The 21,470-nt window shown below is 40.2% G+C and overlaps 1 protein-coding gene across 1 annotated transcript in view; it reads left to right on the top strand.

Moving 5' to 3' along the window:
- The window catches only part of LOC117962194 (adhesion G protein-coupled receptor L3-like), a 229,202-nt gene that overhangs the window by 144,972 nt on the left and 62,760 nt on the right, over positions 1 to 21,470 (top strand). Inside the window, exons 7-9 of the mRNA XM_034901333.1 lie at positions 1,409 to 2,209; positions 15,261 to 15,614; positions 19,440 to 19,543. Of these exons, the coding sequence (XP_034757224.1) occupies positions 1,409 to 2,209; positions 15,261 to 15,614; positions 19,440 to 19,543 (1,259 nt within the window). The remainder of the gene's footprint in view (positions 1 to 1,408; positions 2,210 to 15,260; positions 15,615 to 19,439; positions 19,544 to 21,470) is intronic.

Genomic DNA, 21,470 nt, shown 5'->3' with positions numbered 1-21,470 from the left:
TCTCGACGGATCTGCGGTGAGAACCTGTCAGCACTGTGTCAGGCTCCTGGCCCATAACAGTGAAAGGAACCGTCACCCACACATTGTTTTTATGTGTGAAGTACTGCGGGCTCAACCCTGAAAACTCTACTGTCTACATTCTTTATTATTTCTATCACACATAAACTTTGGATAGTATTTCTTTTTGTGCTTTGAGCGATGTCCTATTTTGATAAACACTTCTGAGCTATGTTGTGGTGAGTATAGTAATGTGTAATTTGATCTTATTTTGTCATTCTTTGTCCTTTTTTTGTAACTACAAGATCAAAATTCTAATTTAAATGTACTGTATAACCTACCAGGGATTTATAGTCACTACAATCCTGAATTCAGATGTCTTCAGATCTTTTTAGACAGACAGAAAACAATAATTGCCTCAGTCCAAGATAATCCATAACCGACTGGAATTAGCTTTCGCACTATTGACCTGCTCCAGCTGTACTGCCTTGGCCAGGCTTTATCAGATTTGAGTGCAAACCAGTTCACATATAATTAGTTTACTGCGTGTGTGGTGTTGTAAATCATGCCACAGACTAAAAATGTCATGTGGGTAAAATAATAGACAGGCAATCATTATAGAGATGATGTAATTACTGTATTTTTGTCTTTTGTTTTCTTGCGGACTCGGGCAATAATTACAGCATGGCTATTTATCATGATCTTTTCATTTATTCTGTTTAATACTATTTATTAAGATTGCCACCAGGGTGTTTTAATGTAAGAAAAGAATGAAACCTTTTTTACCGATGTAATTATATATAATTTAGTAGATAGATTCAGAGAAGCCTTTTCGTAAATGGTAAGAAACTAAAATGGTAACATGTGTGTAAGTGTGGGTGAGACTGTGTGAGGTAGGTTTTAACAGTGTATTCTAACTTCTTTCTGATACATTAAGTCAGAAGAGATAACCCTCACTTAATCTATTCACCCCTCCCTACGAGGACCTCCGTTCAGTGATTCTGTAAACTAATTGCCTTCAGGCTCAGAGACTAAATGAATTAGAAGTATCATACAGTATACCAAAAATTGTAAATTGCATTAAGTAATTGAAACCAAGCCATGGTGGTGGAGTTTGTAAATTTCCTATTTAATTTTAATTTCCATGCATGATACATACCAAATCTCGGAGTAAGCCAACAAATTACATGACTAATTACATTCTTTGTCTGACAGTCAGTAATCTTTTCTGCATTTAATCTCTGATCATCCCAACACTGATGGCGTGGGTGTGTCTCTTCACAGTGAAGAAAAGAAGAAGCTGTGTATTTCGACCTCAGTGTAGTTACATCCAGTTGCTGTTTAATTCATCAAGGTATAATACCTGCCAATGTAACTCTGTACTTGTCTTTCCCCTATTTTGGCTCCTCAGTATTCCTGTGCCCAGGGCTTCTGCGCAGGGTGTACCAGAGCGAGCACCTCTTTGAATCGGACCACCAGTCAGGAGCCTGGTGCAAAGACCCTCTCCAGGCCTCCGATAAGATTTACTACATGCCCTGGACACCCTACCGCACGGACACATTGACTGAATATTCCTCCAAAGAAGACTTCATCGCCGGAAGGCCGACGACAACTTACAAGCTCCCCCATCGCGTTGACGGAACAGGCTTCGTGGTCTATGACGGGGCACTCTTCTTCAACAAGGAGCGCACGCGCAACATTGTCAAGTTTGACCTGCGGACTCGTATCAAGAGCGGCGAGGCCATCATTGCCAATGCCAATTACCATGACACATCTCCGTACCGCTGGGGAGGGAAGTCAGACATTGACTTGGCTGTTGACGAAAATGGCCTTTGGGTGATTTATGCCACTGAGCAGAACAATGGGCGGATTGTCATCAGCCAGCTCAATCCGTACACGTTACGCGTTGAGGGGACCTGGGACACATCTTACGACAAGCGCTCAGCATCCAACGCCTTCATGATCTGTGGAATCCTGTACGTAGTAAAGTCAGTGTATGAGGACGATGACAATGAGGCAACAGGAAACAAGATTGACTACATCTACAACACAGAGCTAAGTAAAGATGGCTTTCTGGACATCTCTTTCCCCAACTCCTATCAGTACATCGCTGCAGTGGATTACAATCCCAGAGACAACCTTCTGTATGTTTGGAACAATTACCATGTTGTGAAGTATTCGCTAGACTTTGGAGCGTTGGACAACAGACTCGGTAAGACCAACTTATTTCTTTGTTTTGTTTTGTTTTTTCAGAATATTCATATATGTTACTTTTTTCGGTTTCAGTACTGGGGTCAGCTCAGAATTTCAGTGCAAAGGGTTATGACAACAGAACATCCCACTTTAACCCTCCTGTTGACTTTGGCTCAAATTTGACCCATTTTCAAAAAGTTTCTATGTCAGAAATTTGGGTTTCTTTCAAACAAATTGTCCCAAAAAATAACGTGAATGGTTCCGTACAATGTCCTTCACGAGTCCCAGGTGCATGGTTCCAAAGGCTTGTTCTCAGTGTCTTCATTAATCATAGGTGTGTTCTGGGAGTAACATGCAATCAACCAATTTTGAGTGTCTTCTCCCATTCCCTTTATCAGCCAGGGTGTGTGTACGGTGTGTGTGTGTGTGGGGGTAACAAACATAGTGTGTGCGCTGTCCACGAGCCTAGGCCCATTTTACAAATGCGCTGTTAAAATAACAATGAAATTCTGCGTTATTGACTTTAGACCGGGTTTTTGTTGGTCAATGGTGCGATCACTTCCCGCTGCCTCAAGATAGCAATACTGCCAGAATGCACCTGAACACACCTCTCTGTAAGACCAGCACACCCATGGGCGCACAGAGGGGCGCAGATGCATTTGCTATTTAAACAACTTGAGCTCAGGATGGGACACTGACAACTGCATTTGTCTTAAAATAGCAAAGACACTTGCGTCGGGCTTTGCACCCCGCTGGGCCGGGTGCAAGATAGGACCCATCGGGTGTTTAACACAGTAAACGTTTCACATTTTGTGTTTCAGCCACAAGCTAAATCTTTGACTCACTCTAGCTGTTGCCTTTGCAAAGAAACAAGCGACAGCTCACATTACACTTCCAAAAACTCTTTTGAAAAGTCTAGTTTCTCTGTTCCATTGTTCTTTTTAGAAATTGGTGCTTGTTGAGAAGCATGAAAGAGTTAAAAAAGAACCTGTTTTTGAACAGCATGGTAATTATTAGCGCTATCTCATCAACAGCTCTAGTCAAAATGTCACAACTTATTTGACTGTGAACAACCTACCTCAGCATTCTCCTCTGGAGCCTTCTCTACCTGCTGCTTGCCAGTTCAATTTATTTTACGCCACTGGATGATACTCTACCCCTGTTATTGTTCTACACTCAGAGGCTTTCATCAACACATCCAATAATATATTCATTCAATCTGTCACCATTTTTACAGTGTTTGTTTTTAATGATACACAGCTAGCTAAATTACAATATCATTTGTTGAAGTTAAAGGTCCCATGGCATTCACTTTATAAGTTTTTTTTTTAACATTAATATGAGTTCCTGCAGCCTGCATATGGTCCCCCAGTGGCTAGAAATGGTGAAAGGTGTAAACAGCGCCCTGGGTATCCTGCTCTGCCTTTGATAAATCGAAAGCTCAGATGGGTCGATCTATAATCTTGCTCCTTATGAGGTCATAAGGAGCAAGGTTACCTCCCCTTTCTCTGCTTTGCCCGCCCAGAGAGAAATTTGGCCCACCCATGAGAGAGAGAGAGAGACAACATGGCTATCATATGAGCTAAATGGCAGTTAGTCAAGGCCACTAATCAAGTCTATGGATGGAGTCAAAGAAAAAAAAAAATGTCAGATAAACAAACTGATAAGAAATGAAAGAGTGATTGTATGGATTGGAAACCATTTCATATTAGACCAAATGCTGAAAAAGAGGATGCAGACTTCTTCTGGTCAAAGCAAGTGCTTTTAGCTGTGCACATTTTTTAACTATTCATTTATTCCTGTCATCGTTCATTATGACATACTGACCTGTGTGCTGTCTGATTGGATTCCGTCATTGGTTTTGGGGGACGGAGCGTCTCAATGTGTCCTGTGTTGTGTTTACAATGTGTTTGGGATCTAGTGTTTTTTTTCTCTGTGTATGTTTGTTTTTTTTAGATATCCTGCTGCACACTAAATTTCCGTTTTCTAAGGATGAATAAAGTGGAACTTGAACATATTCCACACGATTGTCTCACAAGGAGCTTAATTGTGAGATATAGATGGATAGATACCACAACATTGGTAAAATCTTACTGTGTACACCACTTCACCACACACAAATGAGTCTGCATTTGCAGTTGAATCCTTATCCTATCCTAATGTTGGAACTGCAGTGAGAATACACGTAGATCAATAGCTGAATGTGCTCGTGGAAAGGTGGAAATAGCCTTGACAGGAAGTCGCAGCAACGATGGCTGCTGTGAAAGAGCCACAGATGTGTGGAAGATGAGGAGTTTCAAACCATTTATTGCAAAAAAGCTCTAAACAAAATTCAAAATTCAAATATCAAAATTATTAAATTCAAAATGGAAACATAAATGCTTAAGGTTAGCACACTATATAGAGTCTAAAGCCGATGCAGTATTTAGCTTTTGCTCCTAAAAAGAGAAATGAAATTTGTCAGTTATCACCATGCCCGTTGACACTCCCAGAAAGCTCATTTCCACTTCCATGAGTATGCATGAACTGGAATACCAGTAGCGTATGGTATATTGGCAAGAGAGCAAGAGAGAATTTGCTATATCCAAACTTGGGCTCGCTGCCGTATGCCCAACAGCACGGGCCGGGGCCCAGCACCTGCTACAGAGCAGTAGGCAGGGAGGGACAGGGGAGTCATATCTGGAATTGCATAAAAACCCAATATCTGGACTTCTAAATGTCCTATTCGATCTAATTGGTTAGTTTTGACACATTTTTATCTCTTTCAGGAAAGGGTATTATAGTTTTACCTCGAAAGATGAAAGTTCTTTACCTCACCAAAAACAAACCCTATGTGAATAGATGCACATGTAATTCATGGAAAGAAACCTTTTTTTCCTTTCTCTGTTTAGAATAGTCCCCACAATACTGCGGTGGCAATTTACTGTACAGTTGCTGAAGTCTCTTCAACAGGCGGCAATATTTTTTGGCCAAACGGGCTGTTTTCAAGGACAGATGATCTATGCCCAAGAGTGCTTCCATGACAACTCCATTGTTAATTAAATTCACTGAAATGGTGATTTAAAAAAAAATCTCCTGCACTGACTGCTCTTAGCAGGCTGATACAAAAGCTCTCTCTTAGCATAAATCCACTGTTAATGGTCACATGCAATTCGGAATATTCAGGAGAAACTGGGAAATTGCTCTTCGATTTTCTTTTAAGAACATGTGACAAAGATACAGCACATAGACAAAAAATGCAATGTCCTTTGATTGTAAGATAATTTTGCAAGCTACTTGGTAAAGGCCACAACGGCTTCCCCCGAGGTTGTCGGTCTTCTGGAAGTTGTGGCAAATCAGGTTCTCCAGATCCACTATTTAGAGGGTTCTCACCTCTCCCATCACTGTGTGGTTCCGCTCAATCATCCCCTCCACTAAAGACAAATTGTAGGGGTTTGTACACAGAGGCTTGCAAACACCTCTGATTGGAAAAGTTGAAAGAATCAGTGTCAAGATAGCAAGAAGTATAATTGCCACTCACCAGACAATCAACCTTGAAAAGATGCTACCGTTCCATCAAAACCCCAAAGTCAGCAACGTTTTACTGGAAGCATGTTACTGCTCAACAAACCATCCATCCACTCTCTTAACCGCTCATTTCTGTTTAGTGTAACAAGCTCGTCTCTTGACCTCCTTCAGACTCAACCAAAGCACATGGACTATTGTATTCTGCATTATAATGCTGCTGTATATGCGCGGTTTCGTAGTTTTTGTGTTGCCATCTCAGATTTAAGATTGTATTTCTCAGTGGTCATTGCCAGTTCCCTCCAAAATGAGAGTATTAGTAACTAATCCAAATAATCTTGCGTTTGGGCTGAATTGGACTAGCTGCATGCAATATTGTTTCCTTCAACCTTCCCTGGAGACATTAGTCCTGGGATCATCTTTACCAGAATAACCTCTGAGCTGTCTGCCACAGTGAGCGTGAGGCACTGGCTGCACTGGCTCCACACAGGTCTACAAAGACGAGGGCATCCGCATGAAAACAATTACCCTCAGTCTCACTCAACTGCTGCTGCTGCACTGGCAAGTCCCATGCTGCTTATGCTACATCATATTTGTTAGAACTTAGAAGCAGTTTGTTTTACAACATTATTGTACTCTACAGACTTCTAATGGACTTTACAATCCTGTCCAATGCTGTTTAAGTAACATTTCAGATTTTTAGTGATCATTCAAATGAACATATTCAGATTCTAGTGTGTTTTCTATTAGGCTGTTCATTATTTAGTATCTGTGAGATGCGCCCATCATCTCCCATTTCAGTGAGACAACACCTAAATGATTCTTTTGTTGGCTCATGATTGGTGCATATGATGCGGCACAGTTGGTGTCATTGATACATTCACCGTCTGGCAGTCCTGTAATTTTGCCACATGTTGCCATCTGGCCAGGGCATGGTGCCAGCCTGCAGGGAGCCTGCAGACTTGGTACCCCGACCTTCATGCCGAAACAGCTGATGTTTTGGACGCTCAGGCCAGTCTGTGCTCTATTTGGAAGTGCCTGACACATGCTAAATTGATTAAGAATGTCTAAGCGGTAAATGCAGGCTGGCACTGTCTGGTGGAGATAATCTTAGTGTGACTCAGTGTGCTCTTAAAGGCACAAACTGTTGTCCTTTGGCTTCCATTGATTATTCAGTAGCTTCCAGTACCTGTCAATCTGCGTCTTGATTGATACATTTTGACATGTTATGAGATAGATACACCCTGCAGTCGTCATAGAACCTTCTTGTTCTTGATACAAGCTTTCAGAAATACCATGATCATACATTCAATTCAAATAAATCTTAATGCTACTATTCCACCAAAATCTTTTATGCAGTCTTTTGCATGCTGCATTGAAGCCGCTTTTGATCTTTAGGCTTAGAAATGTAGGCTACATGCCTTTTTGCAGGCCATGCACTTATCACATGCCTGATGCACCTCCTGCAGAGGGCAATTTTCTTTAAGGGAAAGTGCAAGGTTCGGGATTATAGTTTTGCATGATTTTTCTAACACACAAACACATGCACAAATGCGCTGTTTTCTTGCAAACTCTTTTAATGTTAAAACACAATGGGGATCAGTTAGTAATACAGCGTTGGATTTCTTAGCTTGGGAACAGGGAATGCTTTGTTGGTCCTTCAGAGCCTGGTTGAATCTTTCAAAGCCCTTTTCCCTTATGTAAAACTGAAGGGAATATATTAAAGTAAAATCTAATCATTGTTACCATATCAGTGAATGTGTGTTGTGATGATCTTAGTATACCTCTGAATTTTGTCCAAAGCCTTTGTCTGTTGGAGTGGTCAAGCTCATGTTTCAAGTGGCATCACGGTTTGTTCTGTGTGATACCCCATTATATTTCACATGGTTCTGTCTGGTGTCCCTCCTGACTCGCCATCCATCAAGGGCCTTGGCGGCCCTACCTTGATCCACAAAGCACACACAGATCACCTGTGTAGTGAGAGGGGTGGCGGGCAATTCCTCAATTAAGGCCCACACCCTATTCATCTCTTCTGACATGTACAGAAATGGGAAAAAACATAGTGTAAAATCAAAGAACTTTGTCTTGTGTGTGACAAAATATTGATAAAGCAATATATCATATACCATTTTCAGTTTTACCAGAGATGTGCTCATAATTCTTCTGGATGGATATTTATTCAACATTGAAAAAGTTTAACAAAATGACTTATCAACTAGAGAAATCTTAGTTGACTACGACAAAAACCACCAATTTGACTTTTTATAGAGCTGTTACTGTTTGTAGAGCCAGAAAAATATACCATTTGTGCTTCCTGACAGTTTGGTTTCACTTTTTGATTTAAACACACAAGGTGTTTCACCCCCCGCTATCCTCACGTAGCTGATCAGCTCTGTTCTCCTCCACCCTGTTCTTTCTCTGCTCTACTCCTGATGTGAGTGTGTGTGTGTGTGTGTACCGGTTCTCTCTAGGGTGCCAAACATTTGCCACAATAAATTTAACAGGCTTGGTTATACGCAAACTCAAAGTGATTTATTTTGGGCCAATCAGCCATGTAAATCTGATTGGAGGCCTCTGTAGGATCTTTAACTTTTTATATCACCACTGACATAGTTCCTCTGGACAGCTTTGCCATATCCATTTGGCCAATGCTACTTTTAGTTGACAGTCTTTTGAAAAGCCTCACTTCATGTTTTTTTTGGCAAATGGTAAGATCTTGGAGGAGAGTGCCTTTCCTCTAAGTGAGTGTGAAATCCCCTCTGCTCACGCAGTGCTCACACTACTCTTTGCTCCTTTTGCTTTCCCTGGTATGTTTGACGATGTTTGGCTTTGTCAGTATCCTGAGACAAAAGTTTCGACTCAAAGATCAAAGTAAAAAAAGTAATACAAAATGTATCAGTTTCGCTTAGACAATATGTTCCTTAATATACATTTCTGTAGACTGAGTTTTTAATACAGACTATTACAGTACTATAGATACTATTAGTATTAGATGTGTAGCTGTATAATGTGCTTTGATCGAAGGTTTTGAGACTATTTGAGAATCTATAGAATAAACTCACAAAAATCTATTTAGCGAATAAAGGTTGCAAATGCAGATACACTACATTAGATAAAAAAACAGCACTCGTGTGTTGTTGTTTTTTTTTGCCTTTGCATGCATTTACTGCACATCTGTGTAGTGAATTCACCTTACAGTAGCTCACTGTAGTGCATACGCAAGCATGCTTTGCTCACGTCGTTTAACTCCAACACTGAGAGTGTCTTTCTGGGCCTGCGTCCATGTGTGCATATATATCAGCCCAGGGCATACGCTTCTCCCAGCGCTCTATGACCTCCATACATGCCCTCTCAAATCCCGAGAAGAGAGCTGTGGAATGAGAAATTAATTGCCAAACAATGCACTGCTCCCATCCATTACGATTCTCATAATGTCAGATGATATCGAAGCATTACCGGATGTCTGGCTGCATAATTTACCGCACACCACCCCCCACTGTCCTCCCCCACCCACCTCCCCAACATCCCAGTTGAACTATCTGATGGATTTGTAGGCCTTCCACAAAAGGCTCCATGAAATGACAGGACTTTTTTTATTTGCAAACCATTTTCCTCAGCACACAAGGACACGTGTAGTATTTTGGTAGAATAATACGACAAATGTCAGGGAATTGATAAGCTTGGGAGCTTAGTGAATTATGCCATTGTGAAGCTAGGACAGAGTTTGTGAGATTGCTTCAAATAGATAACGTTACTCCTTTTTATGTATGGATATTTCTCATCATAGAAGAAATGTACTGTTATGACGTCAAATTAATGCTCAATGAGCTGATATAATAGGCTGAATAAACAGTTTTTTCTCCAAATCTCTCTGCTTTTGTCCCATCAGGTTAGGGTCACATTGGGACACATATTTTAATGTTAGGCTTCAGATATGACTCTCTAAAAATACCTGTCCCAGCACTCAAAAATCCCATTTTGCAGGCCTTAAAGAGGCTAGTAGAAAGTTAATGGCTGACATGGCACTAAGACTGTCCAATATTTTCTACAGTCTGTGAAAGTGCCTGCTGAAGATGTATCCATGCATAAAGGTTCAAATACTGAAATTAGGAGGTAATTGGGTTCAGCTTGAGTTTGGAAGAGTCACTTTACCGTCTGACGCTAGTTTCATTTTTACCCCCGAAAGCCCTTTGCACCTCTTTTGATCTTGAGTCTGCAGAATTTTCTCAAAGCTGACGACTCCGCTCTCGGTGCGGAAACGGCAAGTCATATGAACCGGATTCATTTCATAGTAACATAGCGGGTTTTTTGCCCAAAGAGAAATAGAGCGAGCTTATCTAATTGTGAAAGCCATGAGCTTTGGGATACAGAAAGAGGGGCTAATTAGTTTGAAATGAATGCTTTGAAATAAAGCACAGAGCTTGGTGTGTGGTGGAAACAGTGGCCATGCGTTTGGTGAGGGGGATTCTCTGCAATAAAAGCTGAGAGTAAATGATGAGTGGATTATAAATAAAAAGGTTGCCATTTTAGGTGTTCTTAAGCCCTTATCTTAACAATCCTGAATATCGAATAGCTGGCTGTTAGTGTTAGTACATTTTAATCAAGTTTGGTATGCCTTGCACTGAATCTTAAATATACTAAAGATAAACTGCTTTGAGTTTTGAGGCTATTGTATTGAATTATGTACTTAAACTTGTAAATTATTGTGCAATACCTTAACACAGTGGTTCCCAAACTTTTTCAGCTCAAGACCCAAATGAGAGATTTGGTGTCTCCCCGGGACCCAAATTTACGGAACAAAACCATGAATTTAAATTTATATGAAGTATATTTATTCCATTATAAAAGTGAACAAAAACAGAAAAGGTCTCTATTCTCCTTTCTGTGTCTCACCCCTTTCTCAACTCATTTTCTTATCCCCTCCCATCATCCCTCAGAACCGACACCAAGATTTTTTAAAATAATGCTGACTTGAATTTAATGAGATGTATGTGGCTGGTTGAAGATATTAACCAGCTGATCTATTCTAGGTTCGGTTTTTGAAAGTGCCATTCTGAGGTCATGCTGAGCATTTAGTCTGTTCTCTGCCAATTGGCGACCCAATAAAACGGGTCTGCGACCCATTTTGGGTCCCGATCCTAAGTTTGGAAAAACATTTCCTTAACACATCCGATGACTCAATTCTCCAATTAAAATACTGCAAAGAGATAGTACTTCTTATGTAGACATGGGAATAAGAAGTACATAAGAGAGGATGGGAAGAGTTCTCCCATCTAAGTCACATTGCTATGTCTTATTTGTAGTCGACAGTTTTGTTTTGTAAAGCTCAAAAAATGCTACAGACGTTGAAATCTCCTTGTTTGGTTACCTACGAGTCACTCGGAGCATAGCAACGTCTCGTTCACCTCGTTGGTGCCATTGTGGTTTTTTTTCATCCCTTTGGAGAGAATGGGAAAGCTGGCAAAGCAAAACAAAATGCCCTTGTGTTGTCTCCAAGGCGATAATGCCTGCAGACTGTGGCTGCTGTCTGCTGCTGGCTTTACTTTTCCTTTTTTTTTGTGCTCATCACATGGAAAAGATATACAAGTTTGCTCAAGGACACTTTCTTCTTTTCCACTCCTGCTCTCTGTCTCTTGTGTAGGTCTTTGCGGGCGTATTTAACATGCTGCGTGTTGAAAAATAATTCAGCAAGTGAGCTCAACGGGATCATCTGAAAGTATGGAATTACATTCTAGACATGGTTCCTGGTGACTTTGATTAACCTCATGCTGTGATGGCAATTTCCGCAAGCCATATTTCTCTGTACTGTCATATCACCCAGCATTAAAGAAGCTGCTGTGATAACTTTTATTATTTACAAAGGATTGGTAAACTGAAATCATCTCATTATCTTTGAAATAGAGATACATTGATAGCTGGTATTTGTCTTGGTATAATCATAATCAGAAATGGATTGCCTGTTACAAACTTTAAAGCAAGAGTGTATAACATTTAACAGCACATTCTTTCTCTTAGAAATGAGAAGTTCATAAGCAATGAAAAGCACCGTTGCTCATCGCGGTGCATTCAGGAGCTTAGCACTAAAGCTGTACTTGGTCTGTAAACATTTAAATGTTTTTTTATGATAAATGTAAGACAAGAAGTAAACACACCTTATGACACCATGAATATGTTTGTAGTATGCGGTTCCATTCTGTTAGAAAGAACCAGGTTGCATAAAAGCACCAGATTTATAATAATATTGGAATTTTGGGGCATTGGGCATTTCAGTGAGCCAATATTCTGTAGGTCGCTTGTGACAGCGGTCCAGAAGCGGTAAATATGTTTTCCTGGTAGGGTATGGTGTCCTAATTTCTTTGTGTTAAACATTTGTTTAGATATAGTGCACAAGAGGAGTCATAAAGTCAACAATCCTAATCAGAAATATCAGTTAAAATCTATGTGATATGATTTACCAACATAAGCTATTGGTCACCAGACCAGGAAGAAATGCATAAAAGCACCAAACCCTTGAGTTTACTGAACTGACCAATAGTGTGCTTTATTATGTATCGAGAGTGCTTTTCATTTTTATGAAGAAGAATCTGCCAATTCATCTAAAAAAAATTGTATATAATCTCATTTTAAACCTATCCAACTTCTGGATTACACTGATATTTGGGCATAAACAACTTTAAAGATAGATAGATAGATAGAAAGATAGATAGATACGTACATACACACATACATGTACATACATACATACATGTACGTACATACATACATACATGTACATACATACATACATACATACATACATACATACATACATACATACATACATACATGCAAGCATTCATACATGTATACATACATGCATGTACAGTACGCACATACATGCATGCATACATACATACATACATACATACATACATACATACATACATACATACATACATACATACATGCAAGCATTCATACATGTATACATACATGCATGTACAGTACGTACATACATGCATGCATACATACATACATACATACAGCAGTACACAAACTAATTCACAATGAACAAAGTATACTGCAGGGAATCGATCAAATATCAAAATCAAAACACAAGTACACATTGTTTCTACAGTTTATTTTTATTTATATGTACAAAATAGATGTATACTCCGGTGTGTCTTATTTATTAGTATGTCTTCCTATAAAACTATGGTCACTGCATCACATGTTCATGTTCATTTTGGGATCCACAAGCATCAAAGACGCTCAGCAAAACCCTTCCACCGTCAGAATCGCTCCTGTATCAGCCGTCCTGACCAGTACAGAGTTCCCCTTATCCTAAGAAGCCCGTCTGCACACCTTTTTAGCCACTAGCTTATCTGAGCCTGTGCAAGGTGGCCTCCACTGACCTCAATATGAGCACTGAATTTCCCAGATCAGATTTCCATGAGGTACTCTAATAATGGTCTCCTTTACTATATGCACCACCAGCTGATTTCATTTAAACTAAAATTGATGCCTCTTCCCTTCACCAAGAGTTTGCGTAACATATTTGAGGTTATCATGGCTTCTCAAATACAGATGCATAAACAAGTTATTTCATGAATAATCAAATAAACAGGCTGGTGTCCTTGAACATATTTTATCCTTCTATTTCCATGATCATTGCAGACGAAGGGTTGCCGTGGCGCAGATTGATGATGATGTCTTGTAGTCGTTATAGAATGTTAATGGTGATGTCTCTGTGGCTGGTGGAAATGTTAAATACCTATTTGAGCATTCATGTGATTTTTTTTTTTTAAAGCCCTGTTGATGGGTGGTAGTGTCAGTTCATGTTGCTTGCTGTGCCAGTGTGTGAGCACGGGACTATTCTTTCGGGTTAGCTCACTTAAGCATTTGCATCCACATAGTCGTAATAGCATCTTTTCCAAACTGTACTTTGCTAATTTATTTTTCTTTCTCTCTGTGAGAGATATTTCGAAGTTATACAACCTGCACTATCGGCAGTTGGGAGGGGAAAAAGACACTGTGTGCCCGTAGTGCATAGTGCAATTCAATGAGATTCTTGTTATAGTTCCACTTTACTGATGGAGTACCTCCACAGTTGTGCCCAAGCTACCTGCGGATGTTAAAAACACAACAAACTCTTTTGTTAGCGAGAGAAAACAAATACTCAATCAGCCTGGAACTCTTGCTGCGGCGGCAGCCTATTTAATCAGCCTTGGCTGTCGTTGAATGCTGTTAAGTGTTGAATGCGTTGACTGCTGATAGCGGTTCCAAAACAGTGGCACTAATTTATGCTTTCTTATTTCACCGCTTTCAAATTCACCGTGCAAAGAAATTGTCCGATGGCAAATTGAATCTCGCCGAACTGGATATCAGCAGTGATGTCTGTTGTCTCAGCTCTCTGGATGCATGATGGCCATTACACCTGCCAAACTAAAGTCGACCCTCATTAAATTTTGTTTTGCTCCCCTTTCATACAAATATTGGGACCATTTGTCACTTCTGTCATTTTGATTGTATCTCTGCATTAGGCCAAGAAAAAAGAACGCCCATCCCAAATTGCAATTTTGCAAAGGCCCAGATTGTGTCTGTGAGAAAGTGTTCTCTCATGGGAGCTTATTTAAAGGGTCTACAGCAAGCAGCCTTGCTCCAAAACCACACACAGTAATAAGATCAGATCATGAAGAAATCATCCCCTATTGAAAATTCTTTGTGTAAAAATAATGTGAATGTGGACTATAGAGTGATGCTCTTAAATAAAAAGTGTCCATAGGACAGTTCCATAAGAAGAAAAACACCTGGTATGCGTCTTCTGACCCTCTGTGGCTTAACCAAGTGGTGCTAAATTAATTTGGGGGCCCTATTTTCCAATAAGTGACACAGGGGAAGGGATATAAAGGGGACAGAATAGATGAGTAGATGGGATGATTGATGACTGGGAGTCCAGGAGGTGTACATGAATTTGAGTGGAAAGAGAAGGATTACTAAGCCAGTTCATGGGTGGATCAGTGTGTGTTGGTGTTATTATGATTGCCCTCTACAGCAACAGGGCAGGCGAAAAGCGTCATTAGCAAGCACCCGCTGAAGTGTAACCACAGGGAGAACTAACATCATGGGAATAGGTGTATCATTTTATCCCGGCTGACCCAGAAATAGCGTGTAGCTATTGACTCGCAGAGATATGCCCCTGTCAATAGCAACTTTAAGACTGCACAGCTGTGTGTGTGTGTGTGTGTGTGTGTGTGTGTGTGTGTGTGTGTGCGTGTGTGTAACCAGCGGGAGTCCAAAACTAGACACCATGCAATCCCATGCAAGTCACACCTGCCAGTTCCAATTGATCCTTTTTTAACTATCTTCTCTTCAACACACAAATGGAACGGAGGGAAGAATAGAAGCCCCCCCCTCCTTCCCCTGCGCGCACTTTTTTTTTTACCGGCACCAAAATAAGTTTCCCTCTCAGACATTAATGATGTGTGACTGAGAAGAAGTACATTTACTCTCAATCTCTCTTTTCCCAACTGTATATTTCCCCAGAATCTGTCAGTTCACTTTGTTTCCTGTTTCTCCTTTACCAGAAACGTCCTCCTCTGTAATGGTTTACATGGACACATCGACCATGACAACGAGGACCACCACTCGACCAACCACTGTCACTGTGACATCCACAACCTCCAGGACTACCACTACCAAGTCCCCTGCCACAACAACTCTAATGGCTCAGTGGCCACAGACCGCATCCACAGTGGTGGCCCCTGTCCAGACGGTGGTGGAGGGTCTGGTCCCAGAAGACGAAGACCGGGTGCCGCCTTCCTCCAAGCTTCCCAACATCAGGGTGGAGTACTGCAACCCCCTGGTGATGATGGACATCTCCTGGCCCAAGACCAAGCAGGGTGTGGTGGCCAAGATGCCCTGTCCTCCTGGAACCGCAGGTAATGCAGATTGTTGTAATGGAGTCTTATTTTGTAGTTACCTTCTTTCAGTTATAACCCAAGTAGTTTTGGGAACACAGACACAGCTGAAGTGCAATGATGATGAGCAGGCAGAGCATACCTTAATCACTTTTCAAACAAACCCTGAGGTTATTTGGAAGATAAAATGAGGGCCATCCATTCTTCAATGTGGGTCTAATTCATGATGGCAGCCGGCTAAATAAGCTGTGACATTCTTATCCTAAGCCAGACTTTCCACCTCTAATTGGGCGGGGGGGGGGGATCTCGAGCCATTTTCAAGCCAGTTGGACTATACAGCTCTCAAGCAGGCTTAGGATCCATCTCTTGGAACTTAATAGGGGGAGCCTTCTTGCATTACAAGGGGAACTCATTTTAGCCACTTATATGCAGGATCTACTTGTTTTATTCCTTGTTATATTTCTGTCAAAATTACAAATCAACCCTTTTGTTAATGCTTTTAATCAGCGTTTTTAAGTTTGTCCTGTGTTTTTTGTCCCTTTCATCAACACTTTTGATGGGTCTTTTTCCCAGTTTGCAACTTTTTGATATTTCCGATTACGTAACATTAACTTATTAACTTTTGTTTTGCAGTTATTTTTGGAATGTATGGTGAATAAACCTCATTTATAGGAAATTCTACCTAATGTTTGAGTTAGAAAAGCAGAAATTAGGAATTATTTAGACTAAAATTAAAGAAAGGTATGTTGATGGATAATCACAGACTGGGATATGTCAACTTTTACTCAATACTATTTCAAAACCGCTTCAATTTGGTTTTCAAATGCTATAAAAATTGAATAAGACACCCCAAAATTGAAATAAAGTTGCAGAAGAGCGTTGTATGGAATTAGTTATGTTATTTTGGGTAGTTAAAACAAATATTGATACAGGAAAGGGGGTCAATTTGACCCGAGGACAACATGAGGGTTAAGTCCTTCTCCAGAGCTCCTAACCAATAGCAAGAGTTGAAGGGTTGGGGTTGTTGGAGTAGATCCACTGGTAAATTGGAAGTTTTTGCCAATCAGTTCCATTTTCACCACAGTACAGCACTGTTGAGTCCAAACTCGTTCATTGTTGTAGAAGTTTTTAGTAGTTGACGTTATAGCATTGTCGGAGATTTCCTTACGCATTTCTTTGGCCAAAACTATGAAAATAAGTAATGATCAATCCCAATCACATACCTTTTTCCATTTGTGCATTACTGTTTTCTGTTTGTTTCATTTGTTGGTAGGTCAAACATTTTGCAGTATGTGGAGCGTCAATATAGTCTTACACAGCCTTCTATAATAGTCACATTCAGTTAACCTGCCTAATCTTCAAAAACCTTCATTTTAAGATGATGTCAACACTCTTGTTAGCAGGCTCATTGACTTGACGTTGGTCGCTGGTATGGGTTCTGGTTATTGTTTACTCTCCCCCTGCAACCCTCATCATCTAGCTTCCTGTCCTCCCTCCTCACTTTTTATTCCTGACTCACTAATGCAAGGCTAAATATAGCTTAGCATTGCACCCATATTTATTTCTTGTCTCTCAAGATACAACTGGTGTAATTAATTAGTGGCTAAACACGTTTGTGTTCGGCACTTTGAAAGTGCTGTTGAGCTTGGTTTATCAGGCATCAGACCGTTTGTAACTCTATATGTGGGCCCAGCTCTGTCTTCCTATCAATCCTAAGGAAGTTAAGGCAAGTGTGCATTAAGATAAAATCGATGTCGGCTGCCTCAGATTTACCTCAGAAAGTACCTCAGAAAGTAAAAGTATCAGAGTTCTGATCAAGCAGAAGTTCATATTTAATCGAGACCTAGCCACTGATTTTTTTTTTTTTTCAAAGGTGTCCTGACACATGGATTTCATTACTTTGTGGTAATGTCTGAAGTTCTACCATGAACTGTGTAACATTTCTTTGTGGAAAAAAAGTCTTGGTTACCTTGTTTCAAGCCGTTCGGAGGTAGCAGTTCATTTTCACATCCACCACAAACATATGGACCTAAAGTATTTACAAGAAATGTTTTTTTGTGGCAGGGCACCTTGAAGTAAAGGCTTTGATATTATAAGGTTGAAGATATCCCTGGATCCTTAAATTAGGAGATGAATCATGAGGAAAAAAAATTGAAAATTAAACTTAACTGAAAGGTAACCTGGAAACCTGGAAATTGTGAGTTTGTGCTGTCAGACAATACACAGCAACTCAGTGGTGGTAATACATTATCAAAACTACAAGATGGAATGCAAATCAGATGTGTTACAATTGCAGAATGTGCCTTTTTTTTAGGAATTTTCTCAAACTTCCCTATCATAATTATTTTTAATAGAGAAAGTCTTTCTAGACTTGTTAGTGACACTTTCTCCTCAAATCTGGCTCAAAGCCTAAAAAATCTGATCAATCAGCACACAGACTCAGACGGATACACACACACATACATACATAGAGGCTTCATTAATGGGCAACACAGGCACCCGTCGAGACCTCACTAACAGCCGTCATATGGCAAGATAAGAGGAACACATACCCCCACCTCCTCTCGGCACATTCTTCAAAGCCGCTGCTCTTCAGACGACACTGCCAAGCAGAACACGACTGTGTGAGCTTCCTCTGCCACTCTTTGAAAGTTCCTCGAGCTCCCCTTCCATCTACCTCACTTCGCTTGCTGTCATTCTGTCTCCCCCTACACCCCTCCGACTCCCTCGCTTACTCCTTCCCTTTTTCACGCTCCTTGTCCTGCCTCACAATATAGGAGGAAATGCAGAGTCCCTTATCTCATAAACCCATCAAACATAAGGCTGTCCGAGGTGGACTGGGGAAGGAAATTATATGTCAATCAAAATTTATATCTCCTAATGCTGGTCGTCTCACCCTCCAACACACCCTCTCTCAAAGTACAACAAGGGCATTTTAATGTCAACGTGTAGCCTTGCTGATGTCTACTGTGAAAATATAGATGCAAGTTATTTGAAGAAATATGAAACAAGTCGAAGACACCCTTTGTTTTTTACTACTGCCCATTGCAGTCATTGTATTGTTGGACAGATGTCCACAAAATCTGTTCTATCTCTTGATTAAGTGATATTAGTAATGATTAACAAGGTTGAAGGTAGGTGTAGCATGGTTAGCGAGTCTTAACTTATGATGGTCTACTCAATCTAGAGATGTATTTATATTTAAGCCCAGATGGACCATTGTAAAACTGAATCACGTATCTGTCAGCAGAGACAGCTTCCTCAAACCAGCTTAATTGACCTTTCGTGATGAATTCAGCTATGGCAGATTTAATTGGCACCTATTTTGGTGTATTTTTCTCATGCAGGAGTTGAACTGTCACATGCAGACACTGTCTGACTTTTAATGATTAAATACAGACAGCGTCTGCCCTCAAGTGAAGCAACTTCATTTCAGTCCATATAAAGATTAAACCATCCAATTACATTTTGCTACACCCATTAATTTAATTACTTAAGAGTTGTGTTTCTTTGGGACGTCGCCGTTTATTTAACTTTAAAAAATAAAGAAAGTACTTGACATACAGAGGAATTGGGCATTAGTTGACAAGACTGAAAGCATTGTGTAATCCATCACTCTGAAATAGGGAAAAAAGAGTAAGAGGATAAAGAAGAAAATGTGGGGAAGCTTGATTGTCTCGCATGAGGTCTTTTAGAAACACACACACACACACGTATAGACAGACATGTTAGAAAACACATGCCACTGTAACTGTTCTTTCTAAACTGACATAGTTGTGTGTCTCTGGATGTAATACATTTGTTGTTATCGTTCTTACTAAGCCACTTTCTTTCTTCTCTCTCTAGGTGTGGCGTCATACCTGTGCGCGGCTCCAGAGGGATACTGGGACCCCCAGGGACCGGATTTTAGCAACTGCACCTCCCCTTGGGTCAGCCTTATCAGCCAGAAGGTATCAAACTGCACAATCATAATAAGCAGAACATACTTAAAGTAACATCACAGTTGGTTTGGAAAGTGCTTTTTGTATTTCTTTTCTGATCAGCAATCATCAAATATTTGTCCTTCAAATACAATTATAGAAAAATAATGTACTGGGGACGAACACTAAACTCAGGATCAAAAGTCAAGATGTTTTTTTCCCTCCAAAGTCAAGAACTCGCAAATAAAACTCAAAATCTCTCAAAGCAAAGTCAAGATCATGCAAAATTGTTTGTCCCAGTACATGTTTTTGTAATTTAAATTTTTATTTTTTTCCTCCATTTCAAAGTTGAGATTTTGCAAATAAATCTCAAGATCTTGCAAAACAAAACACGCAAGAGTGTTTGTCCCCAGTACATGCGTATGTATTTTGACTTCATGTCACCTCTGGGGCTTTGTAGAAAAACGCATACAGATGGCTTGAGTGAGAGTTTAATTGTTATTTTGATGTGTACATGTATTTAGTTTTTAAAAGAACTGGGCGCTTTTAGCCTGTTACCATAGCTCACAATGCAAACCAAGGGTGTACTGTATATATAGCTTGCACTCAGAGGGCTTTAAATTTTGTGTTTTTGCTTTTGTTCTTTGTCTCTTTTCTAACTTGTCAATTAATGCCGTGGATTAGCCGGAGGGATCACATAATTGAAGGGTTATGCTTGTGTGTGTTTGGCGTGGGTGGTTGGATGGGGGCGGAGTGATAACCAGTACCACAGCACCATAGTCTAATGGACTGTTGTGGGTAACAGCAGCTAATCCAGACCCCTTTCTGTCTATGGATACAGCAGTTTTTTTATTGCAATCCATACTTACTCAAGCACAAACAATTTGTATCTCCTCCTCTAAATGTAAATGTTAATAGACTGCATTTAATATAACTCCTTTCTTCCATTCACACATACATACAAGGTGCCACCTGCTCATCAGATAACCCTTCACACACGTTTACACACATTGACACACATTCACAAAAGGACGCTTTTGACATGGAACTGGGCCAGCGAACGAACAAGCGACATATGTTTAAATATGTTCATATGTTTAAATCAGTAAGAGAATCAAATCAAAGGAGGAGAAGATTACTGCGAGTGAGGATCAGGGTTCCAGGTTACGAATTGCAGGCAATGTTGAAAATGTTCTATCTTAAACTCATAGGGCCCTGAGGCGTGCGTGTTATAACACTTATGATCTTCTCAACGGCACAAAAGCTCAGCCCAATAAAGAAACGACAGTTTGCAGATTTGGATGGAGAATGGCTGTTGGGGAACAAAATAGAAGAGAGAAATTATCAGGTGCATTTCTGTGCAGCGTCGCAACATTCAAACAGTTCAATAAAGCTCCACTACAGGCTGCTGTTTGGAGATATTAACTAAAGCAATGTATTTCCGAACATGCTACAGAGGCTGTTTTGCTATGTTGTTTGCATGGATTCAAAAGTTATAGTGTGATTGTAATGTAGAATATTGCCTATTATAATCTACAGAAGGAAGTGACAGTCAAGTTATGCATGTGTTATTTTAAAGCAAATCACACTTCAGCAGTTTGTCTGTCGCTGTGGAGATGGGAAGATTTTAATGAAGATCAGCGTGTCAGAGATCTGGAATACCCATCTGGCACTTCGTTATTTTATATCGAGAGCCATTGTCCTGTATGTGGCACTGCTCATTACCAGATGGTTCAGTAGACAAAACGAGAAAGGAAGATGTAGAGATAAAAAGAGAAACAAATGAGAGGGAGAGAGAAAGAATACAGAGCGAAAATACAGCGCTATTTACCCTTCAGCCCCAGCTCCGCTTATTAAGAGACAAGAACAGGGGGGGAGTACGAGGAAAACATCTTCCAAAGATATGTTTCCCTGCATACACCTCTGTGAAGACCAATTTAAGCAGCATAATTGGCTT

Source organism: Etheostoma cragini, chromosome 19 (assembly GCF_013103735.1).
Source record: "Etheostoma cragini isolate CJK2018 chromosome 19, CSU_Ecrag_1.0, whole genome shotgun sequence".
In the NCBI taxonomy this organism is placed as follows: domain Eukaryota; kingdom Metazoa; phylum Chordata; class Actinopteri; order Perciformes; family Percidae; genus Etheostoma; species Etheostoma cragini.
This window is presented reverse-complemented; position numbering and strand designations above follow the sequence as displayed.